Source organism: Sorex araneus, chromosome 1, assembly GCF_027595985.1.
Source record: "Sorex araneus isolate mSorAra2 chromosome 1, mSorAra2.pri, whole genome shotgun sequence".
Taxonomy (NCBI): Eukaryota; Metazoa; Chordata; class Mammalia; order Eulipotyphla; family Soricidae; genus Sorex; species Sorex araneus.
In genome coordinates, this window is record NC_073302.1 from 11,287,838 (window position 1) to 11,314,935 (window position 27,098).

The window sequence follows — 27,098 nt, forward strand, 5'->3', positions numbered from 1 at the left end:
GCGGGGGCCTCTCCAAGTTTGTCGGGACCTTCTTCCGAGGCAGCGGCGGCGGCAGCCGGGGAGGCCGGGGCTGCGCGCGGGCCGGGGCCGGGGCGGAGGGCTGGGGCCGGGCCCGGGGCTGCGGGGCCGGCGCCTCCGCTCTGCCACTGCTCGTGCTTCAGTCTCGGCTCGCGCCGCGGCCGTGGCCCCCCTGGACGCGGCTCCGGGCGCTGCGCACCCGCGGAGCCCGCCGCGCCCCGGCCCATGTACTGGAAGCATGAGAACGCGGCCCCGGCGCTGCCCGAGGGCTGCCGGCTGCCGGCCGAGGGCGGCCCCGCCACCGACCAGGTGAGCCGGCCCGGGGGATGGGGCAGCGCGGCCGCGGCCGGACCCCCGCGGGACCAGGCCGGGTGGCGGGCGGCCGCAGGGAGGAGGAGGGGGCGCGGGGGTGCGGGGGTGCGCCCGCGAGTGTGTGTCTGGGAGTGTGTGAGCGCGCGCGAGCGCGAGGGGGGGTCGCGGAAAGCGGGAACACATTATGCAAATGTTGGAGGAATTTCTCAAAAAGCGATTTAGCAAAGACACAGGCGAATCAAGAGGAGGCGAGGCGGGTATTGTCCGTCTGAATAGGCGCTGATAGCGCCGATGAGCCGGGGGTTGTGCGGGCGCCGCGCGGAGAATCCCGAGACGCGGGGCCCATCCCGGGCGCGCCGAGGGACTGCGGCGTGCTCGGCCCTCCTCTGGGCCGCCGCGGCTTTCTCTTTCGGGGTCCCGTCGCGCCCCCCGGTCTCGCCCCGGTTTCGCTCCGGGTTTCCCCGCGCGCGGCCCTCGAAGGGCGCCGGAGCCGTGCCGTCACCGCCGCATCCGTTCCACCACGCGCGCGCCGATGTTCCTAGCGCGCAGGGTTTTATTTTCCTCCAACGCCCCCCTCCCCTCCATCTCCTTTTTATTTTCTTTCTTTCTCCCTTTTCTCCTTTTTTGCATTTTGTGCCGAGAGGAGGAAAAGGGAGCGAGGGAAGGAGGGGGTGGAAGGAGAAAAAATTCGATTTTTAATTACTACCATTAAAAAATCAAATTTGCAATTCTTTGGGCGGCCTGATGGATCTCACTGATTGACAGTTGGAATTGACACTCTGGCTACCTCTTATCTTGGGCATTCACGACAATTTCTAATTGCAGGTAGTTTATGTGTGTGCGCGTGTTTTTTTCCCCCCCTTAGAGGCCTGGATTGCAAGGGAACTAAGCGATTACTTCAAGAGCCACGGGTTAAGTGCAGGGAGAGGGGGAGAGAGAGGGAAAAATCCAATCCAAATTCAAATTGCTTCATTAGAGAGACACCGCTTTTGTGGGGAAGGGCTTTAAATGCCCACTACAAAGTTAGGACTCATTGTTCCGCGCCGGTTTATATAACAGGCGCGGGGAGGCGCTGGGCTCTGGCTGAGCGAAGCCAGTTCTGCAGCCGCAGCCGCCTGCGTTCCCTCCCCCCTCCCCCAGGTGATGGCCCAGCCTGGGTCCGGCTGCAAAGCGACCACCCGCTGCCTTGAAGGGACCGCGCCACCGGCCATGGTGAGTTTGCGCGGCGCTGCCTTCGTCCCCAGTCCTGGGGAGGTGACCCGGTTTTCGGGGGCCCATGTGCCGGGGAACGCTGTCTTTGAGTCGGGAGGGGGGGGTGTTCAGGGCCGGGAATGAGGGAGCTGACCGCTCCCGGCCCGCAGGATGCGGGTGCGCAGAGTTGGAGCCGCTTCTTCCTACCCTGTAGGCCCTCACATTCTTGTCCTCGAGCCCCCAGCGCGGCGTCTGGGGGGGATTTCGTTGTCAGTGGATGCGCAGGGTTAGCATCGGCCGCCGCAGCGACGCTGGGCGCGGGGCTCGGGCGCTCGGCTCAGGGCCCTGCTCCCCGCCTGTGCCCGCATCTGCAGGCGCAGTCGGACGCCGAGGCCCTGGCGGGGGCTCTGGACAAGGACGAAGGCCGGGCGTCTCCTTGTACGCCCAGCACGCCGTCGGTCTGCTCACCGCCCTCCGCCGCCTCCTCCGTGCCGTCGGCCGGCAAGAACATCTGCTCCAGCTGCGGCCTCGAGATCCTGGACCGGTATCTGCTCAAGGTGAGGCGCGTGGGGGGGCGGGTCGGGGGGGGGGCATCGCAGCCTCCAGCAGGCCAGGTCCACGTCATATCAGTCCTGTCCCCGAGGCTTCCCGAGTGCGTGGCATCGGGCCGAGTCTTCGCTTTTCTCTGCAGAGCCTCCCAGCGGGCAACCCCCCCTACCCCCACCCCCTAGTCTGGGGGGAGGTGGGAAAACGGGGAGAGTTTTTATTCTCACCTCCCCGAGAGAGCATCCCGGTTAGGGAGGAAAAGTGAGGCAGTCCCTCGCAGCTCCTGAACTCGAGCGGCTGTGTCTGCAAATGAGACCGGGGGAACGGCATTTCCCCCTCCCCAACGCCCCCTCCCCGCAACTCCGCGTGAAAAGAGGCCCGCGCTGAGCCGCCCCCCCACCTCCGCCCCCTCCCCAGGTCAACAACCTCATCTGGCACGTGCGCTGCCTCGAGTGCTCTGTGTGTCGCACGTCGCTGAGGCAGCAGAACAGCTGCTACATCAAGAACAAGGAAATCTTCTGCAAGATGGATTATTTCAGGTAGGCGGCGGCGGCCGGCCCGCCAGCAGCGCCCAGCGCGGCATCCCCGCCGCACCCCCCGCGCGCCGACGCCGCGCCCCGGCTGCGTCCCTCACCCGCTGGCCCGGCGCGCCGTGCGGGCCCAGACCCCCCCACCCCCCGCCCACCCCCGGCTCCCGGCGCCGCCACCACCCAGGAGCTCCGGGCCTGGCGCGCGCCCCCGCCGGTGCAGGTCCCGGCCCGCGATGCGATGCGCCTCCGGTTCCTGCGCCTCCCCTGGGCTGCGTTTGCGTCTCTGGCCGCGCATCTGGGCTTGGACCTGACTCTCCAGGCTCCAGGTTTCCGAGCTCCAGCACCTACGTGGAGCTCTGATCCCCCCGGCTTAGGTCCCTGGCTCGAGCCGGTCCCAGCCAGAGCTCAGGCTGCACTCCCAGTGCGCGCCTGCTCCCACCTCCTTTGCCTGCAGCTTGTGCCAGCCCCTCTCTCCGCGGCAGGATCCGGAACTGCGTGCACCCCAACTCTTGTCCGGGCCCTGGCCCTGGCCCTGGCCCCCCTCGCTCACTTAAGCATGGTTAAGGTCCGGGCTCAAGCACCAGCCTCGCAAGGGCCTCGGATTCCATCCGTATCCCAGCCCCAACTTGGGTCTCGGCTCGGGACTCTGGCATCGCTGCAGGGGTAACGTTTGGAATCTGGGGTCTTGTGCAAGTGCTGGGTGGCTGATTCCGTCCCAGCTGCAGCGCAGTCTCCTTGGGTGCGGCCTCAGGCAATGGGGGCAAGAAGAAGGGAGCCAGGGCTGCAGGCAGCCAGGGCCTTGGGTGGGCAGACCCCCAGCTTGCCAGGGCGCTGCACCCCACCTGGCAGCTCGAGCACAGCCAGTTCCCCTCTCAACAGCTTGAGATCTCACAGCTTACACTGGGTTGGCTGGGGTCATGAGGTCGAGGTCACTGCGAGGTCAGGGGCAAAGCTATTGCCCGGTCACCACGCAGCCAGCCAGAGCTGAACCTGGCCAGAGACCCAGCGCTCAGGGCTATGAAGGCGAAGGCGACAGGAGTCGAGTAGGAGACCCTCCAGAGACAGACCCTTTGGCCCGGGTTTTCCCCAGCCAAGTGAGGAAAGCTTTCTCCCCGACCTCCTCCCCCAGGTCCTGGCTTTATTCATCTTGGGAAGAGCCCCCCACCCTCACCCCACCAACCCTCCAGGCTCAGAAAGATCCCCAGACGCAGGAAAGGGGACTCAGGAAAGGGGACGGAGGTCCCCACCCCTGGCATGAGGTCTTTTGGTGCTGCCATGGTTTGGGGGCAACCCCGCAGGATGTGCAAGTTCTGGACTGTTCTGTGCGGGTGGTGAGAGAAAGGTGCTCTGGGGGCCCTCCTGGGGGCTCTGCTGGCCTCAGCATGGCTGGTGTGCATGTCAGGGTGGGGGTGCTGCTTCACCGGGCAGGTGCGGGTGCCCAGGGTGTTCCTTTGGAGCAAGTTTTATCTTTCAGTCGGTTTGCCCCGGGGGAGAGCAAGATGCTCTCTGTGCCTGCTGGCTTTTTGCGTGTGCACGGGTGTGAGAGGGAAAGCAGGGTGGCTAGGACAAGGTTCCCTCGGAAGAGGATCAGATGCAAGCGGGGAAGGTTCTGAATTCCTACCCTTGCTGCCTCTGAGCCTCCTGCAAACACGGCCAACCAGGAGGCCGGTGGGATGCGGACTGGGGCCCCGGGCTGAGGCTGTGTGTGTGTTTCAGAAGAGATGGTCTGATGGAGTCAGGGCGATGTTCTCCACACTGTCCCCTCTGACTGTGGGTTCGCCAGAGCAGGGATGGGAGGGTGGGGACTGCGTCTCTCCACGTCCCTGCGCCAGGCCTGGCTCCTGTGTGCCAAGCAGCCAGCAGCTGTTGTGGAGTTTCTCTTGCACTCCCCCCCCCCCCAACCCCGGGCTAGCTAGGGCCAAGGCTCCAGCCTGGGGAAGGGAGCAGGGGGATCTCTCCAACAGGGACAAACCATGGGCCTTGCAGGCCTCCGAGGCTACATGCCCACCACTCATGCCCAGCTGTTCCGCGCTGCCCTGTGTGTTGGGCTTGGTCAGACTCAAAGGATGAGTTAAAAACTCAGGCTCCGGCTCCATTGTTCGGCCTCTCCACAAGCTCTAGAATCCCCCTTCCCAAAGTGCTCAGCCCCCCCTTCCCACCCTAGTGGGCTCCAGACTTGGAGAGCAGCAGAGCCTGGATCAGAAGGTGACCCGATGTGACCACCATGAATGAGCACGTCACTCCCTCTTGCTTGTCCCTTACGGGTGATCTCGAAGGTCAGGCCAGGGAGGAAGGTCCATGGAGCCTCCTGAGCTTGCGAGTGGCCTGGGTGCTGTGATTGTCACCATCCTCACTCTTGACAGTGGGGACAACTCAGACAACCCCTTGCTGGTACAGTTTGAAGAGGAAAAGGACCCAGCCGGTTGCTATTGGACTCCCGGTTCTGAGTGCTAATCCTTTCCCAGTGCCCCTTCCTATGAGCTCCAAAAGTAAAACTGAAACAGATTTCTGGAGGGAAAGAACTCATCTGATCATACCTCCCCCTCTCCCTCCCCACCTCCACGCCCTCCCTGCCCTGACTCACCCAGCCCCCAGCTCTCCCCGCAGGCATAACCCATCCCTAGCAGCCCCACCTGGAACAAAAATAATTAAACCCACAAAAAAGGGAAAGGAAAGGTCTGGGCAGTGCCAGGCAGGGACTACTGTCTGCTCTGAGCAACACCCAGGCCCCAAGGAGAATAGGGATGGAGGAGGGGCAGAGAGAGCAGAGCTGGGGGTCCCCTAGGAGCTCTTTCCTGAAACCAGAGTCAGGGGTCTGTGGCCTTGGACAGCGCAAGCAAAGCCGAGGTCTCTCATCATGGAGCCGAATGGGGAGCTCAGGGAGGGGATACTGAGCCCCCTCTTTCTCCAAGCCCTCCATCCCACGTGTCCCCTCCAAGATAATGTCCCTATCTTTGATGTCACCTGGCAGTTGGTGTTGGTGTTCAGAAGGTCGGAGGTTCAGAAGCTCTCCCAAGATTACTAAAGCAGGAAGTCTCAGAGGCTGGGGGTGGCCAGAGGCCCGTGCGCTGCCCACTGACTCGCCTATGGGGAGGACTTTGGTTTGCCCCTGGCTCTCTGTGGTCTTGGCAAGGGAGTTAGCTGGTCCTCCTGCTCTCTGCCTCAGTTTCTCCAGCTTTCCCCCTACACAGGCATCTCACTAGTTCTTGTACCTTCAGCAGATTCCCACCACCTCTGGACTCCCAAATTCTAGCAAAACAGAACAGACCCCCCCCAAAACCAAAGACTGGCCGGGAGGTGACCGTGCTTTCTGGTTTCTTCTGTGTTCCTTTCCCTTTTCTTTGGGGAAGTGAAGCAAAGGCCCGGGCCAGCGGTGGGGATGAGGTTCCTTTTGGGGACATTTATGGCTTCCCTGGGCTCAGCGGCTGCACCCGCAGATAGCTTCCTCCTGCCACAGCCCACAGGCCTGCCGTTGCCACCCCGCCCCTAAATAGGACTGGACAGTCTTGTGTGCCTGGCTCCGTGGCCTCCTGAAGCACCATGCCATTGTGTACCGGGGAGGCCAGTGGCCCTGGAGAGGGGAAAGTGACCAGTCCAGGGTCACCAGGAGGGTGGGGGAGGAGGAGGAGGAAGGGGGAAGAGAGGGGAGGAGGACTCTCGTTATCTGAATGCAAGTGCTTCCTAAGCTACAACTGTGTTAACCCTTTCCATGTGTTATCTCATTTAAGGCGCAAACCCGCCCTGGGAGCATGGTCCTCTCCTCATCCCCACTTTAGAAGAGGGGAAACTGAGGCCCCAAGGGCAGAATCTGAGTCACCACAACCCCCCCTCCATCCCAGTGCCTCCTTGCAGGAGTCTTCTGCCCTAGACCAGCTGTGTCTGCACCTTCCAGGGGGGGCAGGGGGGCTCTTCACCCCAGCAGCACCCGCTGTGCTGTGCCCCTCGGTGGGTCCTGGGGGAGCATGCTCTCAGGAGTGCCCTCAGCGGCCTGGGCCAGGAGCAAGGACTCCAGGATCAGGCCACCGTGGCTGCTCCCACGCCTTGACCTTGGGCGCGGGGAGTTCAGCGGTCAGGACCTCTCCTGGCCTGCTCAGCGGGCAGGACTCAGACCTGTCTTTACCCTTCTCTGGCCTTCCTCGAGCCCCAGGACTCATGGGGTGGGGGGAGGAGGAGGAGGAGGAGGTGGGCTCCAGGGGGAGGACCCCACCCCTCCCCCAGAGCCAGGGTCCCCTGGGAAATGCGGTGCTGGGAAGCGGCCCCCCACCGCGGCAGCAGAGAGCTGGCCCAGCAGCCGCCAGCTGTTGGGGGACAGATGTTGGGGGGAGCTTAGAGTGGAGCTGGGGAGGGGCCTCAGGCCGGGACCTCCGTGGTGCCGGGCTTTTTAACCTCTTAATTGCTGGTTCTGTTTTTCCCTCCTCCTCCCCCCCTCCCTTCTCCTTTCTTCCTTCTGCCCCTCATCTTCCCTTAAGGGTTGTTCAGCGGAGAGGGACCTGAGGGGACGGGAAGGGGGCAGGAGCGGGAGGAGAGAGGAACCAAACCGCCTGGTTAGCCTCCTAGCGTCTAAGGGGCTCAAGGGAGCAGGCCCACCAAACTAAGGCTGATCGGAGGGGCTCGGGCGGGGCTCGGCTCGCGGCTCCGCAGCTCACTCTGGTGGGTTTTTTTCCCACCAGAGCTTCCGTGTCCGCATGCAGAGGTGGTGGGGTCGCTGCGCGTTGCTCCCGCGGCAGAGGCTCAGTCTTCCAGCAGATGATTGCTGAGCGCTTCTGGAGGAGGCGGGTGGGGAGGGAGCGGACCGTGGCCGGGGCGCAGCACCCGGGTACAGCCGCGCTGGCCACCGTCTCGGCTCCGCGCGCTAGGGGAGCGCGGGGATGTGCGGCGCGGGGACGTGCCGCGCGCTCGGCTTCCCGGGGTGCGCGCTCCCCTGGGCAGTCGCCACCCCAAAAGCCCTTCTGTCCTGGGCGCCTCGGCGCCGGGGAGCACCAGGCTTAAGTGGTGGTCGTGGCGCCTTCTAAACGCTTCGGCACCGCCCTCGGAGCTCCCGAATGCCCCTTTTTTGAAGTTTCGTTGTCTCGGCACTCGCTGCTCCCCGATTTCGCTGCTCCCGGAATTTGGCGGCTGCGCCGTGGAGTCCGTCTGTTTGCTAGAATCCCGATCGGTGAAAGCCTCCTCTTACCCACTGTGCGCGCGGCGGACCCTGACTTCGGGCGGGCGGTGGGCAGACTTCGAAGCAGCCCGGGATGACCCCCAACGCAGCGTCGCCGTCATGCTCAGGGGTCCCAGCGCCAGCGTTGTTTCGTTGACGCGCAGAGCGCCCGGAGGTGCTGGGGCTAGGGACAGCACCTGGCACGAAGAGGGACGCGCAGAGGGAGAGAGCTTGTCCCCCGTGCTCCAGCTCGGCTCGGAGCGGGCGGTAGAAGCACTGAGAGAGAACGGGGTGTAGGAACCGGGTCTCAGGGAGCCCAGAGATTTGGGGGATGCATCTCGGGAGTCCTGGACGCATTGCGGGCGGCGTTGGGGAGACCCCCAGAGCTGAGCGCACAGGCTGGAAAGGGACACTCCGGCTGCAGCACCCAGATCGCCTGGCGTGGTGGTGCCTGCTGGCCACCAGCCTGGAACTCAGCTTCCCCCACCCTCCCCCCTGCAAAGCCCAGGCCCCAATCTTTGCTCCCAGGCACGCACCTCGCACCTCGCTGAGGGCCACCTTCAGACCGTGCTCCTTTCTGGTCCGTCCCAACTCAGCCCTGCTTCTCTCTACCTGCAAGTTCCAGATCTTTAAATCTCTTCATAGGGGGCTTCAGTCTATGAAGAACTCCTGTGTGGTGGTCTAGGACAAGTCATTTGCCTGCTTGCAAATTGCATGTCAGAGTTCCTACCTCATGCTGCCGGAGTGAAAGGCGGTGGGGGCCGTCGGGGGTGTTACACTGGCTCCTACTCCGGGCTACCAGCTGCAGCCGGGGCTCTGCACACATCTGCTGTCTCCATCCTCCTGGCGCAAGCCAGAAAGTGCTCCCAGCCTGGACTCAGCCAACCCTTGTCGAACCAGGAGGGACCATCCTGGGGTGAGGGCAGGGGGCAGGTCTGCACTGACTGAACAGAACTGATTTCCTCCCCCGCTTTCCTCCAGAATTAAGCAATAAACTCTGGGTGTGTAGGATTCACCCCCGGAGAAACCCAGTGCAAGCCCAGTGCGTCTGACAAGAGTTTGCCTCAGCTTTGAGACTGTATGGAGCTGGCAGAGCTCAGTGAACCAAACCCCAAACCGAGTGAAAGCCCCGTTTGCCCTTTATATCCCCGGCCCCAAAAGAGTGATGTTGTGGGTCCTTTATCGGAGGTTTGTGCAGCCCTTGGACAAGTTGCTTCTTGCGCTCACCGAGAGGGTCAGGACTATAACCAACGGGTGCCTTGGCTGGCTGTTTCCTCCGTGCCCAGGCTCTGGGTGGCAGTGGAGACCCTGGGGTCACAGAGGCAAGTCTTCTCAGTTTTCTGCCTGGTGACATGGGGGGTCAGGGGAGTGAGCAGCCGTCATTCGCCGAACACACGGAGAGGAAAGTGCTGCAATAGAGCTTCTGGACGGAACTAGAACTAGGGGGGGTGGTGTGTCTAGAGAGCTCAGGACAGCCTGGCAAAAATAAATAAATAAATAAATAAATAAATAAATAAATAACTAAATAAATAAATAAATAAAAGGCCTGAGCTGGGAAAAGTGCCATGGAGGGGCCCTCAAGGCCTCCGGGCCTCACTTGGCCCACCCCTCCCCCAGCCCTTGAGGAGGATGAGAGTTTGGGTCTGAGAGGAGAGGATGTGGTCTGTTGGACTTTGTGGACTGCCAAGGCTCTTGGATGAGACCCGGAGGACAGAGCGGAACCGCCAAGGACTGGAGCAGGGGAGGGTGCAGCATCCCAGATGCGCTCTGCAGGCCTGGGGGGGGGGGCTCCCTGGAAACGGGAAGGGCTGGCTGGGAAGGTGTGGGCCTAGAGGGCAGCCAGGGCCGTGGAGAGGAGGTGATGGGCCCCCAGATACTTCGGAAGGGAGACTCTCGTGGTGTCTCATAAGGGGTCGGGTATGGGATGGAGGAGAAGGAGGGGCAAGAGTTCAGCTTCTAAGCTCAAGCAAGGGACCAGTGTGTGGTGGCAGAAATCCCAGTGTGCACGAGGGGAAACTGAGGCTCGCCGGGGCAGGACCAGGCTGAGTCACTCAGAACAAGCCTTCCTTGGCACGTAAGGGCTCAGGCTGTGAGCTGACCTCAGCGGCCAGGTGAAGCCCGGGTAGGCTGATTTCCTACCTACCCGGGGTGCTTCCAGTCTGGTGGTGGAGGCAGACACAGCCCACAAAGGGGGAAGGAGGAGGGGAGGAGGCCTTCTGGGGAGGGACAGTTGGTCTGGGGTGTGTGTGTGTGTTGTTGTTGTTGTTGTTGTTTTAACCTTTGTTAGAAAGGCATCTGACTGCAGCGTCTATGACCAGCTGAGTAGTACTGGGGCACAAAGCACTAAATAATTCCCAGTCACTGCCGTTGGCCTCTTCTCTGGGCAAGCAATAGGAGCTCTCAGAAGAGTCAGATCATTTGTGCAGGGTCACAAAGCCAATAAGTGCGTTCTCTGTCTCGACTTCCACAAAACTCCAGGCTTCTCTTTGAGTTTATCCGTCTCTGGAGTCACTCGCTCAGTTTTTCTCTCCTTGCCACCTGTGTGACCTTGTGAAAGTTACCTGACCTCTGTGGACCTGAGTTTCCTTAGCTTCACAGTCAACATAAACACTTGGGACTTTGCTGGGCAGATGGTTAAGAGGGCAAAAATAGTCTTGTTGTTTCTGTGATTGTCGTTTCCCTAGCGAGAGAGGTTTGATTGCGTACGCAGCTTAAGTGTGAGAGACAGCTGTCAGTGATCCTTATAGACAGTTAGGAAAATTCAGGAAAGCATCAAAAAGAAAGTGGAGGAAAAAAAAAACACCACCACCACCAAAACACCCCAAACCACCCACCCTCTCATTTTCCAGGTGGGACTTAGCTGCGCGCGCTCAAGGGGTGGATCCAGGCGTACTCAGAACGCGGTGGAAGGCCAGGAGCATTGGGCTTTGAAGGAAGGGGGGCAGGCGCGGGGAAGAGGGGCGCCTGAGTCTCGTCATCCTCCGCCCCGTTCTCCCGCAGCCGGTTCGGGACCAAGTGCGCGCGGTGCGGCCGGCAGATCTACGCCAGCGACTGGGTGCGGAGGGCGCGCGGCAACGCCTACCACCTGGCCTGTTTCGCCTGCTTCTCCTGCAAGCGGCAGCTCTCCACCGGCGAGGAGTTCGGCCTGGTGGAGGAGAAGGTGCTGTGCCGCATCCACTACGACACCATGATCGAGAACCTCAAGAGGGCCGCGGAGAACGGTACCCAGCCCGCCCCGCCCCGCCCCGCCCCGCCCCCGGCTCGCACCCCTGCCCAGTCCGCGCCTTTCCCACCCCACCCCACCCACTCCGCGCCTCGCGCGGCCGCCCGGCGCTCTGGCGGCGCCGGGAGCCCCGTTTGATCGCCCCCCAGAGGTAGCGGGCCGGTTGCGACGTGCCCAGTATCCGCTTCTGGCTGCCCCGTTTGCTAGAAAAGCGGACACCAATCCCCTAGAGAGACTCTAGAGAAATCTGGGAAACGGGGCTGACGCCTAAGGAGGGAGCACCTTCTCCAAGGCCAGGGAGCCACCCAGGTAAAGCCAGGACGTCCCTAGGGATGATGCTCAGGACGAAGCAGCCCGGACTTTGGACTGCTCTGCAGGGTCCTGGATCACGTGTCCTCCAGCTGCCCCCCCCCCCAGGGTGAGGCCTGGCGGGATAACGATCCCAGTTCTCACTCCCACCCTGGCAGCTCCAAGCTAGAGACTTGGAAAGGGGTTCATCCCGGACTGGAAGGAAAGAAATCTTTGCTTGGGGTTTGTCTCTGGCATGCCTGAAGGGAGTTGAGGGGGGCGGGTGTCAGGGGTGGTGGCAGAGGAAGGGTCTGGCCTCTCTGGGCCTTAGTCTCCTTTCTGTGCAAGAAGAATGTTGGATTAGGATGACCCCTCCCTTGGGGCCGGAGCTATAGCACAGCGGGTAGGGCGTTTGCCTTGCATGAGGTCGACCCAGGTTCGATTCTCCTAAGCACCGCCAGGAGTAACTCCTGAGTGCAGAGCCAGGAGTAACCCCTGAGCATTGCCGGGTGTGACCCAAAAGAAAAAAAAAATAGAATGACGAATGACCCCTCCAGCCCTCTGGCTCTAATACTGGACTCCCCCCTCTCTTTACCCCTCCCCCCAAAAAAAAATCCCCCCAAAAAATAAACCACATATAGATACAGGTCTTTCAACCTTGGTGAGGACTGGTTTGAGGGGCTGATTTGAGGAGTGGAGGCTAGAGTGAGGGTGAGGCAGGCACTCTTCCTAGAACTTTCCAGTCTAGCTGCTAACTTCCCTACAACCACCTCCCAAGGTAGGGGCACCCCTCCCCCCTTTTCGGAGGTAGGGGCGCCCCTCCCCCCTTTTCGGAGGTGAGATAATAGGCACAGGTTATCTGCAGCATGTGATATGTCAGAGATCACCCCAGCCCCCCCCTTCTCCAGCTCAAACTTCAGATCCCCTTCTGCTGGACCCCTGGGCAGGAGGCGACTGAGCCAAAGTCTGCCTCTTGGTCCTGGGATCACCTCCGCTGACCTTGAATGCAGTTGCTTTACTCTTTAAATACACACATACTTATCATGGGGGGGAAATGAGGTGAGATGGTTTAGGGGGAAAAAATCAAAACAGGGGCTGGAGCGATAGCACAGCGGGTAGGTCGTTTGCCTTGCACGCGGCTGACCCGGGTTCGATCCCCAGCATCCCATATGGTCCCCTGAGCACCGCCAGGAGTAACTCCTGAGTGCAAAGCCAGGAGTAACCCCTGTGCATTGCCAGGTGAGACCCAAAAAGCAAAAAAAAAAAAAAATCAAAAGCAAAGATTGCTCCTAGGCCAGAGTGATAGTACAGTGAGTAGGGCACTTGTCCTGCACACGGCCATCCCTAGTTCAATCCCCAGCACCCCATAGGGTCCCTGCCAGGAGTGATCCCTGAGCATAGAGCTGGGAGTAAGTCCTGAGCATGGCCATGCGTGCATCCTCCCCACCGCCAAATAAGATTTCTTCAAACACCACCGCGCTCTATATTTTAGTGTGCATCATCTCTGTTTTTATATAGATACACTGGAGTGTTCCCTCCCCCCAAATATAGTCTTTTTTTTTTAATTAAAAGGAAAACAATACATTGTGAATGGTGGTGGAGTTGCTGATGATTTCTATTTTCTTGCTTATGCTTATCTGAATTTCCTGAGTTTTTAATGAGTGTTACTTTTGCATTCAGATAAATGAGATACCAAAAGTAAAATGTACCAAGCATAATTGTAAAAGTAATGCTGGTGAGAGGAGAAAATCTAACATATACTCCAGGTAACAATATTAAACCTTAGAGAAAAATAAGGTGACAAGATTGTTGCAAAAGCCTCCAGACTTAGAAATATTGAAAGCAGAGTCTTCACAATCCTGCTGGATAACCATGCTAAGGCTTTATGTGGATCCTTCCAACCTTTTTTCTTCTGCCCTTTTTGTTTTGTTTTGTTGGTTTTTTGTGTTTTTTTTACAAAATTATGATTGAATTTCTGTAACCTGCAGACTGCCCTGCCCTGCCCTGCCCTGCCCTGTTTTAGCTAGGGGAGCCCAGGTTGGGGCCCTGGAATGAGCCAGCAGAGAATCCTAGTGGACAGGTCTGGGCATTCTTCCTTCTGGGCCTTAGTTTTCCCTTCACTGCAAGGTCAGGGTCATGTCGCCCGCCCTCGGGGATGTGAGCCAGAAAGGCGCACGGAGAGCGAAGCGTCTGTATGGAGCGGAGGTTCAGAGTGCGAAGGCCATTCCCCAAAGACGGAGCGCAGGGATCGCACCTGGGGATCCCGCTTCACAGCCAACTCCGCCCCGACCCTTGCAGGGACCAGCTCCCCGCCCCCCGTCCCCATCCTTTCCAGGCTGCCACTAGAAGAGATGGGGACGCGTGGTCAGCCGCTTGTGTCGCCCCCAGGGAACGGTCTCACGCTGGAGGGGGCAGTGCCCTCGGAGCAGGACAGTCAGCCCAAGCCGGCCAAGCGCGCACGGACGTCGTTCACCGCCGAGCAGCTGCAGGTACCCGGGCGGGCCCGGGGGCCGGGGGCGTGGCCTCAGGGGCGGGCGGGGGCGGAGAGCGCCCCTGGCCCCGCCCCTTCCCCGGGACCCACGGGCGGCCGGGGGGCGTGGCCTCGGGGCCCGGCGTCTCTGATTGGGCCGCGGACTCGGAGCGCCCCGCGCGCTCGCGCCTCACCGCCCCTCCGCACCCGGCAGGTTATGCAGGCGCAGTTCGCGCAGGATAACAACCCCGACGCACAGACGCTGCAGAAGCTGGCCGACATGACGGGCCTCAGCCGGAGGGTCATCCAGGTGGGGCCCGAGGGCCGGGGCCAGGGCCGGGGGGCTGGGCAGGGGAGGGGGGGCGCGCCCGGGACCCTCGCTGCGGGAGCCGGATCCCCGGGCCCGCGTCCCCGCGTGCGCGCGCGCGCGGAGCTGAGGCCGCCGGCGCTGTCGTTGCAGGTGTGGTTTCAAAACTGCCGGGCGCGACATAAAAAGCACACGCCGCAGCACCCCGTGCCGCCCTCCGGGGCGCCGCCGTCCCGCCTCCCCTCCGCCCTGTCCGACGACATCCACTACTCACCGTTCAGCAGCCCCGAGCGCGCGCGCATGGTCACCCTGCACGGCTACATCGAGAGTAAGTGAGCGCCGTCTAGGCCGCTGGGGGAGAGGGGGCGTGGGGTGAGATGCATGCACGTCCTGGGTCACTCGCCCCTAGCTGGTGGCCGGGCATTTACCGCAGGCACTCCAGCTGCCGTTCCAAAAAAAAAACACTTCCTACTCCCTGCTGGGCCGGGCCAGGTCTAGGGAGAGACCCAGCTGGGTCCAGTCCCCCTGCCCGATGCATTCTGGTAGTGAGAACGGAGCAAGAAAGAGGGGCCCGCGCGCGTGCCCGGTTGTCATCGCGGTGAGCCCAGAGGCGAGGGGCGGAAAGGGAGCACCTGGGCAGGACCTCTAGCGCATGGACATCTAAGGGTATCGAAAGAAGCCGGGAGAGGCAGAGTGCATCCTGATGGCTGGATTTTAGGGTTGATGCAATAGGGTGATGGGCCCGTCCAGGGTTGTGCGCCTTGGGCAAATCACCAGAATTTCACAAACCTCAGGTTCCTCCCCAACAGACTAGGGTGCTAGTTGATGCCTGGCTGGCCGGGGTGTGAGACTCTGCACTTGTGGATATATTCGCGTATTCTGGGTCGCCACAAAGTGCCAAGGGGAGTGAACAGGGTTTGGACTAGCTAGTGGTGCTAGGGACCGCCAGTGCCAGGGATCGAACTTCGGACCTCCTGCATGTAAGGCTGCACTCCAGCCCTTGAGCCATCTATTTCCCTAATCCTTCAGGAGATGTTATATGTGTCTATACATATTTCACATGGTGTTGGAGGAGGTCAGGGCCTCACACATGCCTGGCACATGCTTTGCCACTGAGCCATGTCTCTGGCTCAGTAAATGTGTTCTCTTTTTTTTTTTTCTTTCTCTCTCTTTCTGTTCTTTTTCTGTTTTTTGTTTTGTTTTGTTTTGCTTTTTGTTTTTGTTCTGGACCACACTCAGTGATACTCAGGGTATTACTCAGGGGGATTACTCCTGGCTCTGCACTCAGGAAGTACTCCTGGCTCCTGGCAGCCTTGGGGGACCATATGGGATGGCAGGGAACTCCAATCAGGTGCAAGGCAAGCGCCCTACCCGCTGTACTATCTCTCTGGCCTCCTGGTAAATGTTTTCAACTGCCCTTTGTGTCCTGGGCTCCGGGATACAACAGAGAATAGATGAAAACCTGGTGCTCCTGGGGCCCCCATTCCAGAGTGGGAGGTGGGTGGAGAGATGCTAAACAGTTATGAATTTCTGGGGGTGGGGGGACAGGGGTGAAGCTTCATGGGATCTGAGCAGGCACTGATGGCAGATATTCTTTCCCTTTGAGGTTGTTTCCATTGATTGCATCCTCAAAGGTGGTGTGGGACTAGAGAAACACCAGATTTCGACACATAATTGCCACACCCTGTTTTGCAGTCACACCAGCATAATAATAAATCTTTGCATAACAGATGAGTCTCCAGTTTGGGCAAAAGAATGTTGGCATAAAATCTGTGATGATTATGCAGTGAAAAGCCCTCGTGGGGCCACCGCGTGCCCACCAAATCCTGCTTTCTCTGGCGCCAAGTAGATCAGAGAGCTTTCTCGGCTGTGAGTGGTTCCTAGGTGCCAGACACGCGGCTGAGCGTGTAAACGCCCGCCCGAGGCCCCTCTCCTGTTGGGCAGATGCAGGAACCACCAGCTGCCAATGGCAGTTCTCGGGAGCCAGAATTCCCTGAGGATCAGGATTCCCTGAGGATCCAGTGTCAGATCCCCTTCCAGCCCCGTTTGTGTGAGTCTGGATGAGCGGGTTAGCTGTTTCCATGCTTTTTAAAGTGAGGATAACGAGATTTCCTCTCTCAGGCTGTCTAGAGACAGACAGACAGACAGACAGACAGAGACAGAGGGCTCAATAGGTTGAACAGAAGCTTTGCAATGTGGGAGGTCTGGGGTCCACCCCCAACACCCCGGGTTTCTCTGAGGCCCCAGCACCGTCAGGAGTAGTCCCTGAGTCCTGCTGGATGTGATGCCCCCCCCAAAACAAACAGAACCCCAAGGACTCCTATCTCCAAACTGTGTTAGATGGGAGCACTGAGCTAACTTCTCCATTGAGCCCTATGTGCTGTGCCAGTCTTAGCTGCTGTTGGGTTGGCAGCGGGGCGGTCCTCGCTGGGCAGAGCGAAGGGTGCACCGTCCTGCCTGCTGTATCAGGATGCCCGTCACAAGCCAAGTCTCTTTGTGCGTCTCCATTTCTGAGCCATCTGAGGAGAGACCTGTATTACCTTCCTTTATTACTTTTTGGGTCACACCCGGAGATGCTCAGGGCTTACTCCTGGCTTTGCACTCAGGAATGACTCCTGGTGGTGCTCGGGGGGACCCCTTGGGATGCTGGGAATAAAACCTGGGTCAGCCGCGTGCAAGGCAAATGCCCTGCCCACTGTGCTATCGCTCCAGCTCCATCTTTTTTAGGTTTTTAGTCATTTTTGGCCACACCCAACAATCCTCAAGGCTTCTTCCTGGCTCTGCACTCAGCAATCACTCCTGGCAGGGCTTGGGGGACCCTGTGGGGTGCCAGGGATCAAACCTGGCTTGGCTGCGTGTGAAGGCGAGCTTCCTCCCCGCTGTGCTTGGCTCCACCTTCCCTTTCCTTTCTACACCATGGCTCCAGCGGCTCAGAGCCTTTTAGACATCTAGTTCCTCTCCGAAAGGCTCCGAGGCTTTCTCAGTGTGGGGTCCCGGAGAGCACCCATGCTTAGCACTCGCTAGCGATGGGCCCTCGGGGCCGTGCAGGGCTCTACCCACATATGTGGCTGGCCGAGCTTAGCGCTGTCTGTGACGCCGGGAGCAGGGGTGAAGGCGTCCTTCCTCTTCCCCGGAGGTGGGACCTGGCTGGCCCAGGAGGCGTGGAGGGTGTGGGGGCCACACTCTCCATCCCGAGAGACCCAGGGTCATCTCAGCATCCTGCTTTGGCGTTGACTGAACGCACGGGCTCCGGAAATGTCTGAAGCTGTTGTGCTCAGGAGTTGAAGCGCGTTTTAAAATCAGAGAAGTGAGGTTTTCCGTTACAGTTTTCTCAGGGCACAGGACTTTCCCGCATCCCTGGAGCTTAGAATCGGATTGTGGGGCAGGGGGAGAGGTCGGTTTGGGGGCCGCATCTGGCTGCTCGGGTTCTGTTTCTGGCTCTGTGCTCTGAAGGGCAGGAGTGACCCCTGACCCCTGGTGGGGCTCAGGGCCATGTGTGATGCTACCAGGGATTCAAGCCTGGGCTGTGGTCCCCACTGAATGGGGAAGTGCCTTACCTGTTACACTGTATCTTTGGCTCCTAGGATCTGATTTTTAAAATGCTCAGAGGGGGCTGGAGCGATAGCACAGCGGGGAGGGCGTTTGCCTTGCACGAGGTCAACCCGGGTTCGATTCCTAGCATCCCATAGGGTCCCCTGAGCATCGCCAGGGGTAATTCCTGAGTGCAGAGCCAGGAGTGACCCCTGTGCATTGCTGGTGTGACCCAAAAAGCAAAAAAAAAAAAAAATAAAAACAATGCTCAGAAACCAGACCCCCAAGAAACCGAACCCATAGAGTTTTCTATGTAATGTCAGGCTCTTCATAAAGTCTTAGAAGACCCCAGATTTGGAACGTCCGGCTTGGGCTGGAGAGATGGGCCAGGGGGCTGGAGCACAGGCCCACGTGCAGGACAGTGACGGCAGGTTAGAGCCCTGATGCTGCTTGGTTCCCCCGAGCACTGTTGGGCATGACCCCTGAGCACAGAACCAGGAGTAACCCCCAAGCATGGCCAGGTATGGCCTGACATTCAAGCAGAAAGGAAGAAATGGAAAGGAATCCCCAGGGTGGGGGTGAGATGTGGCAGAGCTGGGAGGCACCAGTGTGAGGCCCTGGGCTTAATCCTTGGTTGCCCCCTCTCTGTCCCACCGAAAGTCTCCAGCTTGATGGGGTCCAGGCGATAGCATAGCGGGTAGGACGTTTGCCTTGCATGCGGCTGACCGGGGTTCGATACCCGGCATCCCATATGGTCCCCCAAGCACCGCCAGGAGTAATTCCTGAGTGCAAAGCCAGGACTAACCCCTGAGTATCGCTGGGTGTGACCCAAAAAAATAAAAAAAAAAAAAAAGTCTCCAGCTTGGGTGCATGTGTGTGTGTGAGCACATGTGTGTTGTGTGCGTGTGAGTGTGTTGCTCGGGGTGCTCCTGGCAGTGCTTGGCACCGTGTGGTGGTAGGGATCAAACTCTCCATCCAAGGAGAGTGCCTTAAGCCCCCGCCCGGACTGTCTCTCTGGTCCCCTTGTCCCCACTTTCATACATTTGCCTTATTCTTCAGGTGAGAGGCAGGCTCTCTGGGCCCGGGCAGACAATACACCCTGGGTTTGAACCCCAGCACCCCAGATGGTCCCCCAAGCACTGCCAGGAGTAACCCCTGAGGGCAGAACCAGAAGTAAGCCCAGAACACCACCGAGTGTGCCCCCTGGCCCCCGACATCCCAAGTAAGGAAAGGCCCACCGTCTTGTCCCAGGTTCCTTATAAGGGGACCGGAGTGATAGGACCGCAGGAAGGGCATTTGCCTTGCACGAAGCCGACCTGGGTTTGATCCTCAGCATCCCATATGGTCCCCTGAGCACCACTTAGGAGTGAGTCCTGAGTACAGAGCCAGGGGTTACCCCTGAGCATCGCCAGGAGTGGTCCAAAAAGTCCAAAACAAAACCAGAACAAGAAAACCGAGCTCCTTATGAAGAATGAGTCTGCTCAGGGCCACCTTCCTCTGTCCCCAGAGAGCACCAAGTGGAGGGAAGAGAGAAACCAGGGCTTCATTGAAAAGGCAAAGTGATGAAGGAGAAATTAGGATCAGTCACAAAACGTTCCCCGTCCCCCAGCAGCTTGAGATGCTGAACAGGGTTATGGAGATTCACGCATCCAATAGATACACACACAGAGAGCGTGTGCTTCTAGCCTTTGTGCTTCCTGCTCAGTGCTGGGAATCCTCCGTGACAGAAACCTAGAAAACGCGGCAGCCCCTTTCCTTGTCGGAGCCTAATGTCCGGCTGGCAGCGCGGGGCCTGGGAGAGGAGGGGCCACCCAGGGCTCCAGAGTACGCTCTGCCTATGGGCCTGGGTTCACCGAGCCCAGCCTTGCACAGTGCCCCTCATAGGCTGCAAAGTGGAGCACCGCCTCGGTGCATTCTTGGTGGGGTCCAAGAATCCCCCAAACCCACCACATAAAACCCCAAGGGAGTGTCGTCTGGAGGACCGTAAGTGCTCAGGAGGAAACAGCAGACAGGAAGAGACGAGCTGGGGTTGGTGCTGGACTGTAGCTGTCCCCACGGTGGTCCAGGAAAGTGTCACAAAGGTGAAGCTCCCCTGGAGGGCAGGGTGTTCGCACAGAGGGGTAAGGCGTTTGCCTTGCCTGCAGCCGACCTGGGCTTGATCTCTGGCATCCCGGCTGGTCCCCTGAGCACCCTCGGGAGTGATCCCTGAGCACAGAGCCAGGAGTAAGCCCTGAGCGTCACTGGGTGTGGCTCCAAGACCAAAAACTGTAGCACTGTAGCACTGTCGTCCCGTTGTTCATCCATTTGCTCGAGTAACGTCTCCATTGTGAGGCTTGTTGTTACTGTTTTTGGCATATCGAATTCGGCACGGGTAGCTTGCCAGGCTCTGCCGTGTGGGCGGGATACTCTCGGTAGCTTGCTGGGCTTTCCGAGAGGGGCGGAGGAATCGAACCCGGGTCGGCTGCATGCAAGGCAGGTGTGCAAGGCAAACGCCCTACCCGCTGTGCTATTGCTCCAGTCCCAAAAACAAAGGCAAAAATGAATAGTCCCCCGAGTGCAGAGGCCTTGAAGCAGGGGGTGAGGGTGAGGAGGACACTGGGGGAGACCCAGGGTCCTGAGGGCCACCCGTGGGGCTGGGCATGTGGGGTCCATCGAGAGGAGAGTGTTTGGTCCGCCCTTGAGCTCACTGTGACCGACGCTCTCTAGAGATCGTAGAGCCCTCCCCAGAGCACAGGGCCCCGGGGCCAGCCAGTGGGTAAGTGGCAGAGGAGACACCAGCCCCGGGCCCCCCAGGGGTGCTGTGCAGAAGGCAGGGACAGGCTCGAGGCTTCCTCTCGTCCGCAGGTCAGGTCCAGTGCGGGCAGGTGCACTGCCGGCTGCCTTACACCGCGCCCCCGGTCCACCTCAAAGCCGACATGGACGGGCCGCTCTCCAATCGGGCCGAGAAGGTAACTGGAGCCTGCCGGGGTCTGGGGGCCTGACTGGCCCGCCGGGGTGGGGCTCTGGCCATGGGCCTCGGGGCCCAGCAGGCTCTGGCGGCTTCCAGGCCGCTGCTCTCTGCTCAGTGCACTCAGAGGCCAGCGCGGAGCAGCTGTGGCCCCGCACAAGGCCCCTGGGCATCCCTGTCAGTGGTGTTGCAGTCACTCTGTTCACGTTTGGAGGGTTCAGTCACCCCAGGCCGGTGGGCAGGAGCAGAGAGAAAGAAAGCTGGCCGGGGGACCCAGACTGGAGGGGGAGACAACGGGACCCTCATCTTGGCTCCCTTATGCACGTCAGCGCAGACCCCCTCACACCCCCTGACTTCTCGCTGCTGCTTCTTCCTCCCCCTGCCCTGAATGCTGGGAGTGGGGCCAGAGTGATAGCACAGTGGGAAGGGCGCTTGCCTTGCGTCCGGCCAAGCCAGGTTCGATCCCTGACACCCCAGATAGTCTCCCGAGCACTTCCAGGAGTGACCCCTGTGAGTTTCAAGCCGGGAGGAGGTCTTGAGCATCGATGGGTGGGTGTGTCCCATCCAAAATGGAACAAAACTTCTGTCTTGAGCTAGGTGAGCCCCGGGGGAGGCCAGTGACCTGGGCCCCGGGGTGGATCCCTGTCTGTGGCTGTTTCAGACATGTCTTGGAAGGAAGCATGAGAAGTTGGAAGGTTCCGGGGCACTCAGGCTGCGTGGGAGCTGGGGGTCTGACCTCCCCATGCAGGTGCAGGAAACAATCCACACGAACACTGATGCCTGCAGGCACTCGGTGCTTGTTTCCTTTTTTTTTTTTTGCTTTTTGGGTCACACCCGGTGATGCACAGGGTTACTCCTGGCTCTGCACTCAGGAATTACTCCTGGCGGTGCTCAGGGGACCATATGGGATGCTGGGAATTAAACCCGGGTTGGCCACGTGCAAGGCAAACGCCCTACCTGCTGTGCTATCACTCCAGCCCCTTGGTGCCTGTTTCTGAGCCCCAGGACTCTGTCACAGAAGGAGTGGCTCTGGGTGGAACCTTGGGGGGCGTGGGGGGAGGCCCCCCTTCAGCCCAAGAGGTCTCAGTGAGCTTTGAGGGCCACTGGTCTGAGACAGCCCCCGGCTTGAGAAGTGTCCCCACTGTGGCCCGGGGCACTTGAGTCCCCAGACCTGGAGGAGAACGGGGCACTTAGTTCATTCCCTTCCTGGGTTTGCGCCCCCCCTGGCCCGCCCTGCAGTCCCCGAGTCAGTGAGGAGCAGGGGGACCCCATGCCTGAGTGAAACAGCCCCAGAAACTCCAGCACCACGTGGGGGGTCGAAGGTCGGGCCAGGGAGCTGGACAAGGGTGGGTGCACTGCTCAGGGGCCGCTGACCCAGAGAGAGCTGGCGGGGGGCGGAGGGCATTGGCTTGGCGGGGCAAGGGGGAGCCACCAGGATTCCAGGGGACCCCGAGCTGTGAGCGGGGCAGTGGCTGGAGGATCTGAGTCCTGAGGGACGGGAGGCCTCTCAGAGACACCCCCTCTGTGGCCCGCCTTGAGGCAGGGGGCTTAGGCCTCGTGACAGGCAGGAGGCAGGATGCGAGTGGCCTTAAAGCTAAGGGGCCCCAGTGACGTGTGTGACCGGGGCAAGCCCAGCCCCTGACTGCCGCTCAGGGACCAAGGGATAATGTCACCCCCTGCCAGGGCACTGCGGTCACTCCGCTTTCGCCCGGCCTCTCAGTTGAGTGCCTGCTGCGTGCTGGGCGTGCCCTGGGAGTAGAGGTGAAGCCATGCTAGACAGAGGGGTCATGGGATCCTGGGGGCGCCCTGTGCCAGCTCCCCACGGGCCCAGCCAGGGACACCCACTCTGAGACACCCAGGAATGTGAGCCTGGGGCCAGCGGCCAGCGGCCACCTCTGCTCTGATGAACGCTGCTTTGTGGGTGCGAGGTGGGCCTCCTCGTGGGAAGGAGGAGGAGACCCAGCCCCCTGGTGACCCGGCCAGGCTGGGGTGCAGCCAGTGGCAGGGCTGGAGCTGGGGTCTGGGACGTCCGCACAGGCCACTTGGCCGGGACGGTGCTGCCCTTTAGGTTACACAGCATGTGCTCTGGCCGCCCCCCGCCCACCAGAGGGAAGCGAGGCCCAGACAGAGCACAGGCTCCCATGGGTGAGGGGCACCCCCTGTGACTGTGAGCAGGCCTGGCCTTCCCGTGGGTGCTCCCTGCCTCGGGGCCAGCCTGGCCTCGCTCCTTCCCATCACGCTTTCCCCGTGGCCAGCCTGCTTGGGCTTGCTGGCGCAGGGCCTTAGAGCAGCAGCTGGACCCCAGGGGGACAGGGCCACTCGGGCAAGGCAGGAACATAGCCTTTGAGGCACTCTCGGGGGCAGGAAGGGCCCTGGGGGGAGAGAAGTGTTCCCTGGAAGGGCAGGCCGGGAAGTCCACTGCAGGGACCTGGGGGTGTCCCTCGTGGCCGGGGTAGTGATGGGGCCAGGCCCCGTGCGCTGGCCTCTGGGGCATTGCCTGGAGGGCCAGCGGGAAGAGAGTGGGCCCTTGTCCCCGGGAGGGTCAGCTCAGCCTTATGGCGTCCACGGAGGCCTGGCGGGGTGTGGCCGGGCCGGGCTGCGCTGTCCTGCTGGCCTGTCTTCAAGGTCACCGCCAGCGGCTCCATGCAAGAGAGAGTCCTCCCCTGCACCCTGGGCTCGCGTCCACGCGCTGTCAGGCGCGCCTGTCTGCCGACCGGGACCTTTGTCCACATCTGGCCAAGCCTGAGGCCCGGGGGGGGACTGTGTGGGCAGTGAGGGTCCTCCAGGCCCGAGCTATCCTGGCGAAGAGATGCAGGTCCCCGGGGCAGGGCCCGGCTGGGCTCGGGACCAGCCCGGCCAGGGAGGGGAACAGGCCTCTGGGCATTCGGGGGCAGCACCCCTTGCCGGGTACCCCCACAGCTGTGTCTGGCCACATCTGCACGGGACTTGCCAGAACCAGGTTCCAACCCAGCCCTGGCTCACGAGCTCACGGTGAAAGCCTGGGAGGCGTCGGTCAGGGCCAGCAGGGCCGACTGAGGCCCTGTGTCCCCTCGAGAGACCTTCTCCTCGGCCAGCCCTGCGACCACGCCCGGCCTGAGCAGTGTTGGCTGTGCTTGGGGAGGTCGAGGCTGTGAGTTTAGGAGTCAGCAGGCGCTGGGCCCCTCGCCATGCCTCCTCCTGGGACAGACCAGAGATGACAGTCCTCCCCGCACCCACCACCCAGCCGAGAGAAGACGCAGCAGCATATGCAGAGAGCCTCACCAAGGGGCGACACTGTGCATCGACAGTGCTTGTGGGCAGGCAGTGCTCCCCCACGTAGACGGTGCTCCCGTGTGCAGAAAGTGCTCTCGTACTCATGCGGTGTTCCCAAGCCTAGGCAGTTCTCCCATTGCAGAGAGTGCTCCCGTGCACAGGGAGTGCTCCCATTGCATATGGTGCTCTCACGTGCAGGCAGTGCTCCTGCAACCGTGCTTGTGTGGGCATGGTTGTGCTCATGTGTAGATGGTGCTCTTGCACAGACCGTGCTCCCAGGTGCAGATAGTGCTCCCACATCCAGGGAGTGCTCCCGCATCCAGGCAGTGCTCCCCCGTGCAGTCCCAATTGAGGCAGTGCTCCCACATGCAGAAAGTGCTCCCTGTGGAGGGCTCCTATGTGCTCCCTCAGGCAGGCAGTGCTCGCATATTTAGTGTGCCCACGCTCAGAGCGTGCTCCCGTGTGTAGTGCTCCCCCACACAGACTGTACTGCTTGGCGGTGGTCGGCTGTTCTGATGGTCACCCTCCAGGAGCTCCTCGCTGTGACTCCCCCCACTCCTCCTGGGAGCCCACCCAGGCTCCTCCCTGCGCCTCAGGACCCTCCCCACTCAGAGGAGGCAGTTGCGGGGAGGCCCTCCCGGGTCGGGGTGCAACTCTGCACCCAGCGCCCATCCGCGTTGCACAGCCAGGCAGTGACAGAGCCAGGATTTTGTTTTTATCTCGGGGAGGGCCACATCCACCAGTGCTCAGGGCTGACTCCTGGCTCTGTGCTCAGGGGTCACTCTTAGCAGTGCACAGGGGACCATTGGAATGGTGGGAATCGAACCCGGGTCAGTCGCATGCAAGGTGAGCGCTCCCCCCCCCCACACACACACTCCCAATGCCGCTGTATTGTCTCTCTGGCCCAGAACCAGGTTTTGAACTCAGGTCAGGGCTCCACGCCGTCACGCTTCCCCCTGTCCCGGACCTCTGGGGATGGGGGGAGGGAGGGAAGAGCTGTAGGCAGGGGTGGAGAGGTGCGGGCTCCCGTCTCAGTGCTCTCCCTGCCCTCCTCTTGCAGGTCATCCTTTTCCAGTACTAAGGCTGCCGTTGGCACTTCTGCATCTGTCCTCGGGCACTCGACAGCTGCCCCTCAGCCGCTGAAACCAGGCCGCAGCCAGGGACCCACCCACTCCACCTCCACTGCCGCCGGCTGGGCCCCCTCCCCCCGCCCCCCACGCCTGGCCTTCCCCTGTCCTGCAGAGAACCAGATCCCAGGAGCGGCGTGGAGCCCCCCCCCCGGGCAGGCGGAGCTCCCGGAAATTTGGAACCAGGGTGCAAACAACAGCCCTCCGCCCGCGCCCCCCCTCCAGTGTGGACCGGATCCTGTTTAGCAGCCGACCGCGACGCCTTGAGTTGTGGGACACACCGGGCTCCGTCACAGACAGGTTTTCCTCCCTCCCACGTTGGCCTTTATTTACCGCTTCCTGGGAACCGTCTCCGAGTTCCGAGTAGCCGACAACCCCCCCCCCCCCCCCCGTGTTATCCACTCTGCGGCTTTTGTCTGGAAAACTCTGCAGTGTTTGTGGGCTGTCCCCCAAGGAAAGCTGTGCTCTGACTTTATCATTTCCATCTGTCTGGTTCTGTCAAGTTCGTTCCAAGAGAGAAGAAAAACACTGACCGGCCGCGAGAGGCCCGAGAGGGCAGAGAGGGAGGCCTGCCCAGACCAACCAGAGTGCATGTGTGCGTGCGTACGTGTGTGTGCATGTGTGTGTGTGTGTGCGCATGTGCGTGTGTGTGTGCATGTGTGAGTGCGTACGTGTGTGTGTGCATGTGTGTGCATGTGTGCATGTGTGTGTGTGCGCGTGTGCGTGTGTGTGTGTTTGTGTGTGTGCATGTGTGAGTGCGTACGTGTGTGTGTGTGTGTGTGTGTGTGTGTGTGTGTGTATGTAGCGGGGAACACGTGGGGTCCGGGCTGGGCGGGGAGGGCCGGAGTGGAGAGAGCCCAGCCGGTGTGGATGTTGAGGCGCTGGCCTGTGTGCCCGCCCGTCTCCAGCACAGGGCCAGGGCTGTGCAGAGGTGAGGGAGGCCGGTACCGGGCCTTTCCCAAGTGTTGGACCCTGGCAGTTGGGTCAGGTCTTCTTGGCACGGGACCGGTCCCAGGGAGATGAGGCCACAGATGGGGGGCCGGGGGTAGGGGGCGCGGTGTGTGGCTGTCAGAGTGCTCTGGACCCAGTCGAGAGACAGAGGGTGCCCGTCGCCGGGGTGAGTGTGTTGCGTCTGAGACCTGGGCCCCCTCCGTCCCCCGCCCCTGCCGCCCCAGCCCTGCTGGGGACCAGCCTCACTCACGCCTTGAGTGGGAAGCGCCTGCCCTGATCCTGCTGCCGCCTCAAACAGGAGGGCCCAGGGGACAAGCCCACCCATCCTGGGGCCAGGGGAGCCCTTGGGAGCCTGGCGCGCTGCCCACTGGAGGCTGCCAGTGGGGCGCAGTCCAGCCCGGGACCCTCCCCTGCCTTGGTTACAGCCCCTTGGATCTGTCCACGTGATGTCGGGAGGCCCCCAGGGCAGGGGACACGAGGAGTTCCTGTGTCGCCCACCTCCCCCGCACCCCCGCCCCCTCCCAACGCGCCCCCCGGCCCCCCGTGGCAGACGTCACTCAGCGCTCTCCGTCTCAGCCCTGGGCTGGGGGTGACCCAGCTGCTGCAGGGGGGCACGTAAAGGAACCGTTGTCTGTGACTCTTGCTCGGGGAGCTGCCCCAGGGCGGAACCCACTTTCTCTCCCTTCCAAAGGAGGTTCCAGTTGACTCAGGGAGAAGAGGAGGTCCCCTCCCCCGCAGGATGGGGTCTGAGCAGCTCTCGTTCGCCAGCTCCCACCCCGCTCCCCCCCCCCCCAGGAGAACGCAGCCCTGCGCCAGGGCCAGCGGCAACAGGAGTGGGTGGGCTGAGCTGAGCCCTGGCCACGGGGACCGCGGGGACCTTGCGACCACTACTCTTTCCCTCGATGTTGACGGGCGAGCCCCTCCCAGGGCCACCGGGCGCTGCTCCACACCTGGATCATGTGGCCGTCGCATGTGACCGTTCAGACCCATCTCCTCTAGCCTGTTAGAGCAGCCTGGGAACACGCAGGCCATCAAGCCTATTTATTTAAACACGAAAGGGGAAAACACACACACTCACACACACACACACACACACTCTCTCTCTCTCTCACATACATACATACATACACACACACACACACACACGGAAAAGAATTGTAAGCACTTTTTTGTAAAACCAATGTCTGTTTTGTTACATACCTTTCATGTTGTGCTTTGTAAATGTCTTATTTGTGTAATAAATAAAGTGAATGCAAGCAGGA

At 61.0% G+C, this 27,098-nt stretch overlaps 1 protein-coding gene across 3 annotated transcripts; it reads left to right on the forward strand.

Annotated features, from left to right (window-relative positions):
• LHX6 (LIM homeobox 6) lies at positions 1-27,098 on the forward strand. Of its 3 annotated transcripts, none has more exons than XM_055136025.1 (10): positions 2-327; positions 1,471-1,542; positions 1,896-2,078; positions 2,485-2,606; positions 10,741-10,961; positions 13,640-13,740; positions 13,936-14,031; positions 14,182-14,356; positions 20,404-20,507; positions 24,819-27,098. In XM_055136025.1, the coding sequence occupies exons 1-10, from the start codon at positions 244-246 to the stop codon at positions 24,837-24,839; spliced, it is 1,179 nt and encodes a 392-aa protein (XP_054992000.1). In that variant the 5' UTR covers positions 2-243; the 3' UTR covers positions 24,840-27,098. The 3 variants fall into 3 exon arrangements, with proteins under 3 accessions (XP_054992008.1, XP_054992000.1, XP_054992018.1); XM_055136043.1 differs by lacking the exon at positions 2-327 and adding an exon at positions 1,081-1,155; XM_055136033.1 differs by lacking the exon at positions 20,404-20,507 and having other exon boundaries at positions 1-327.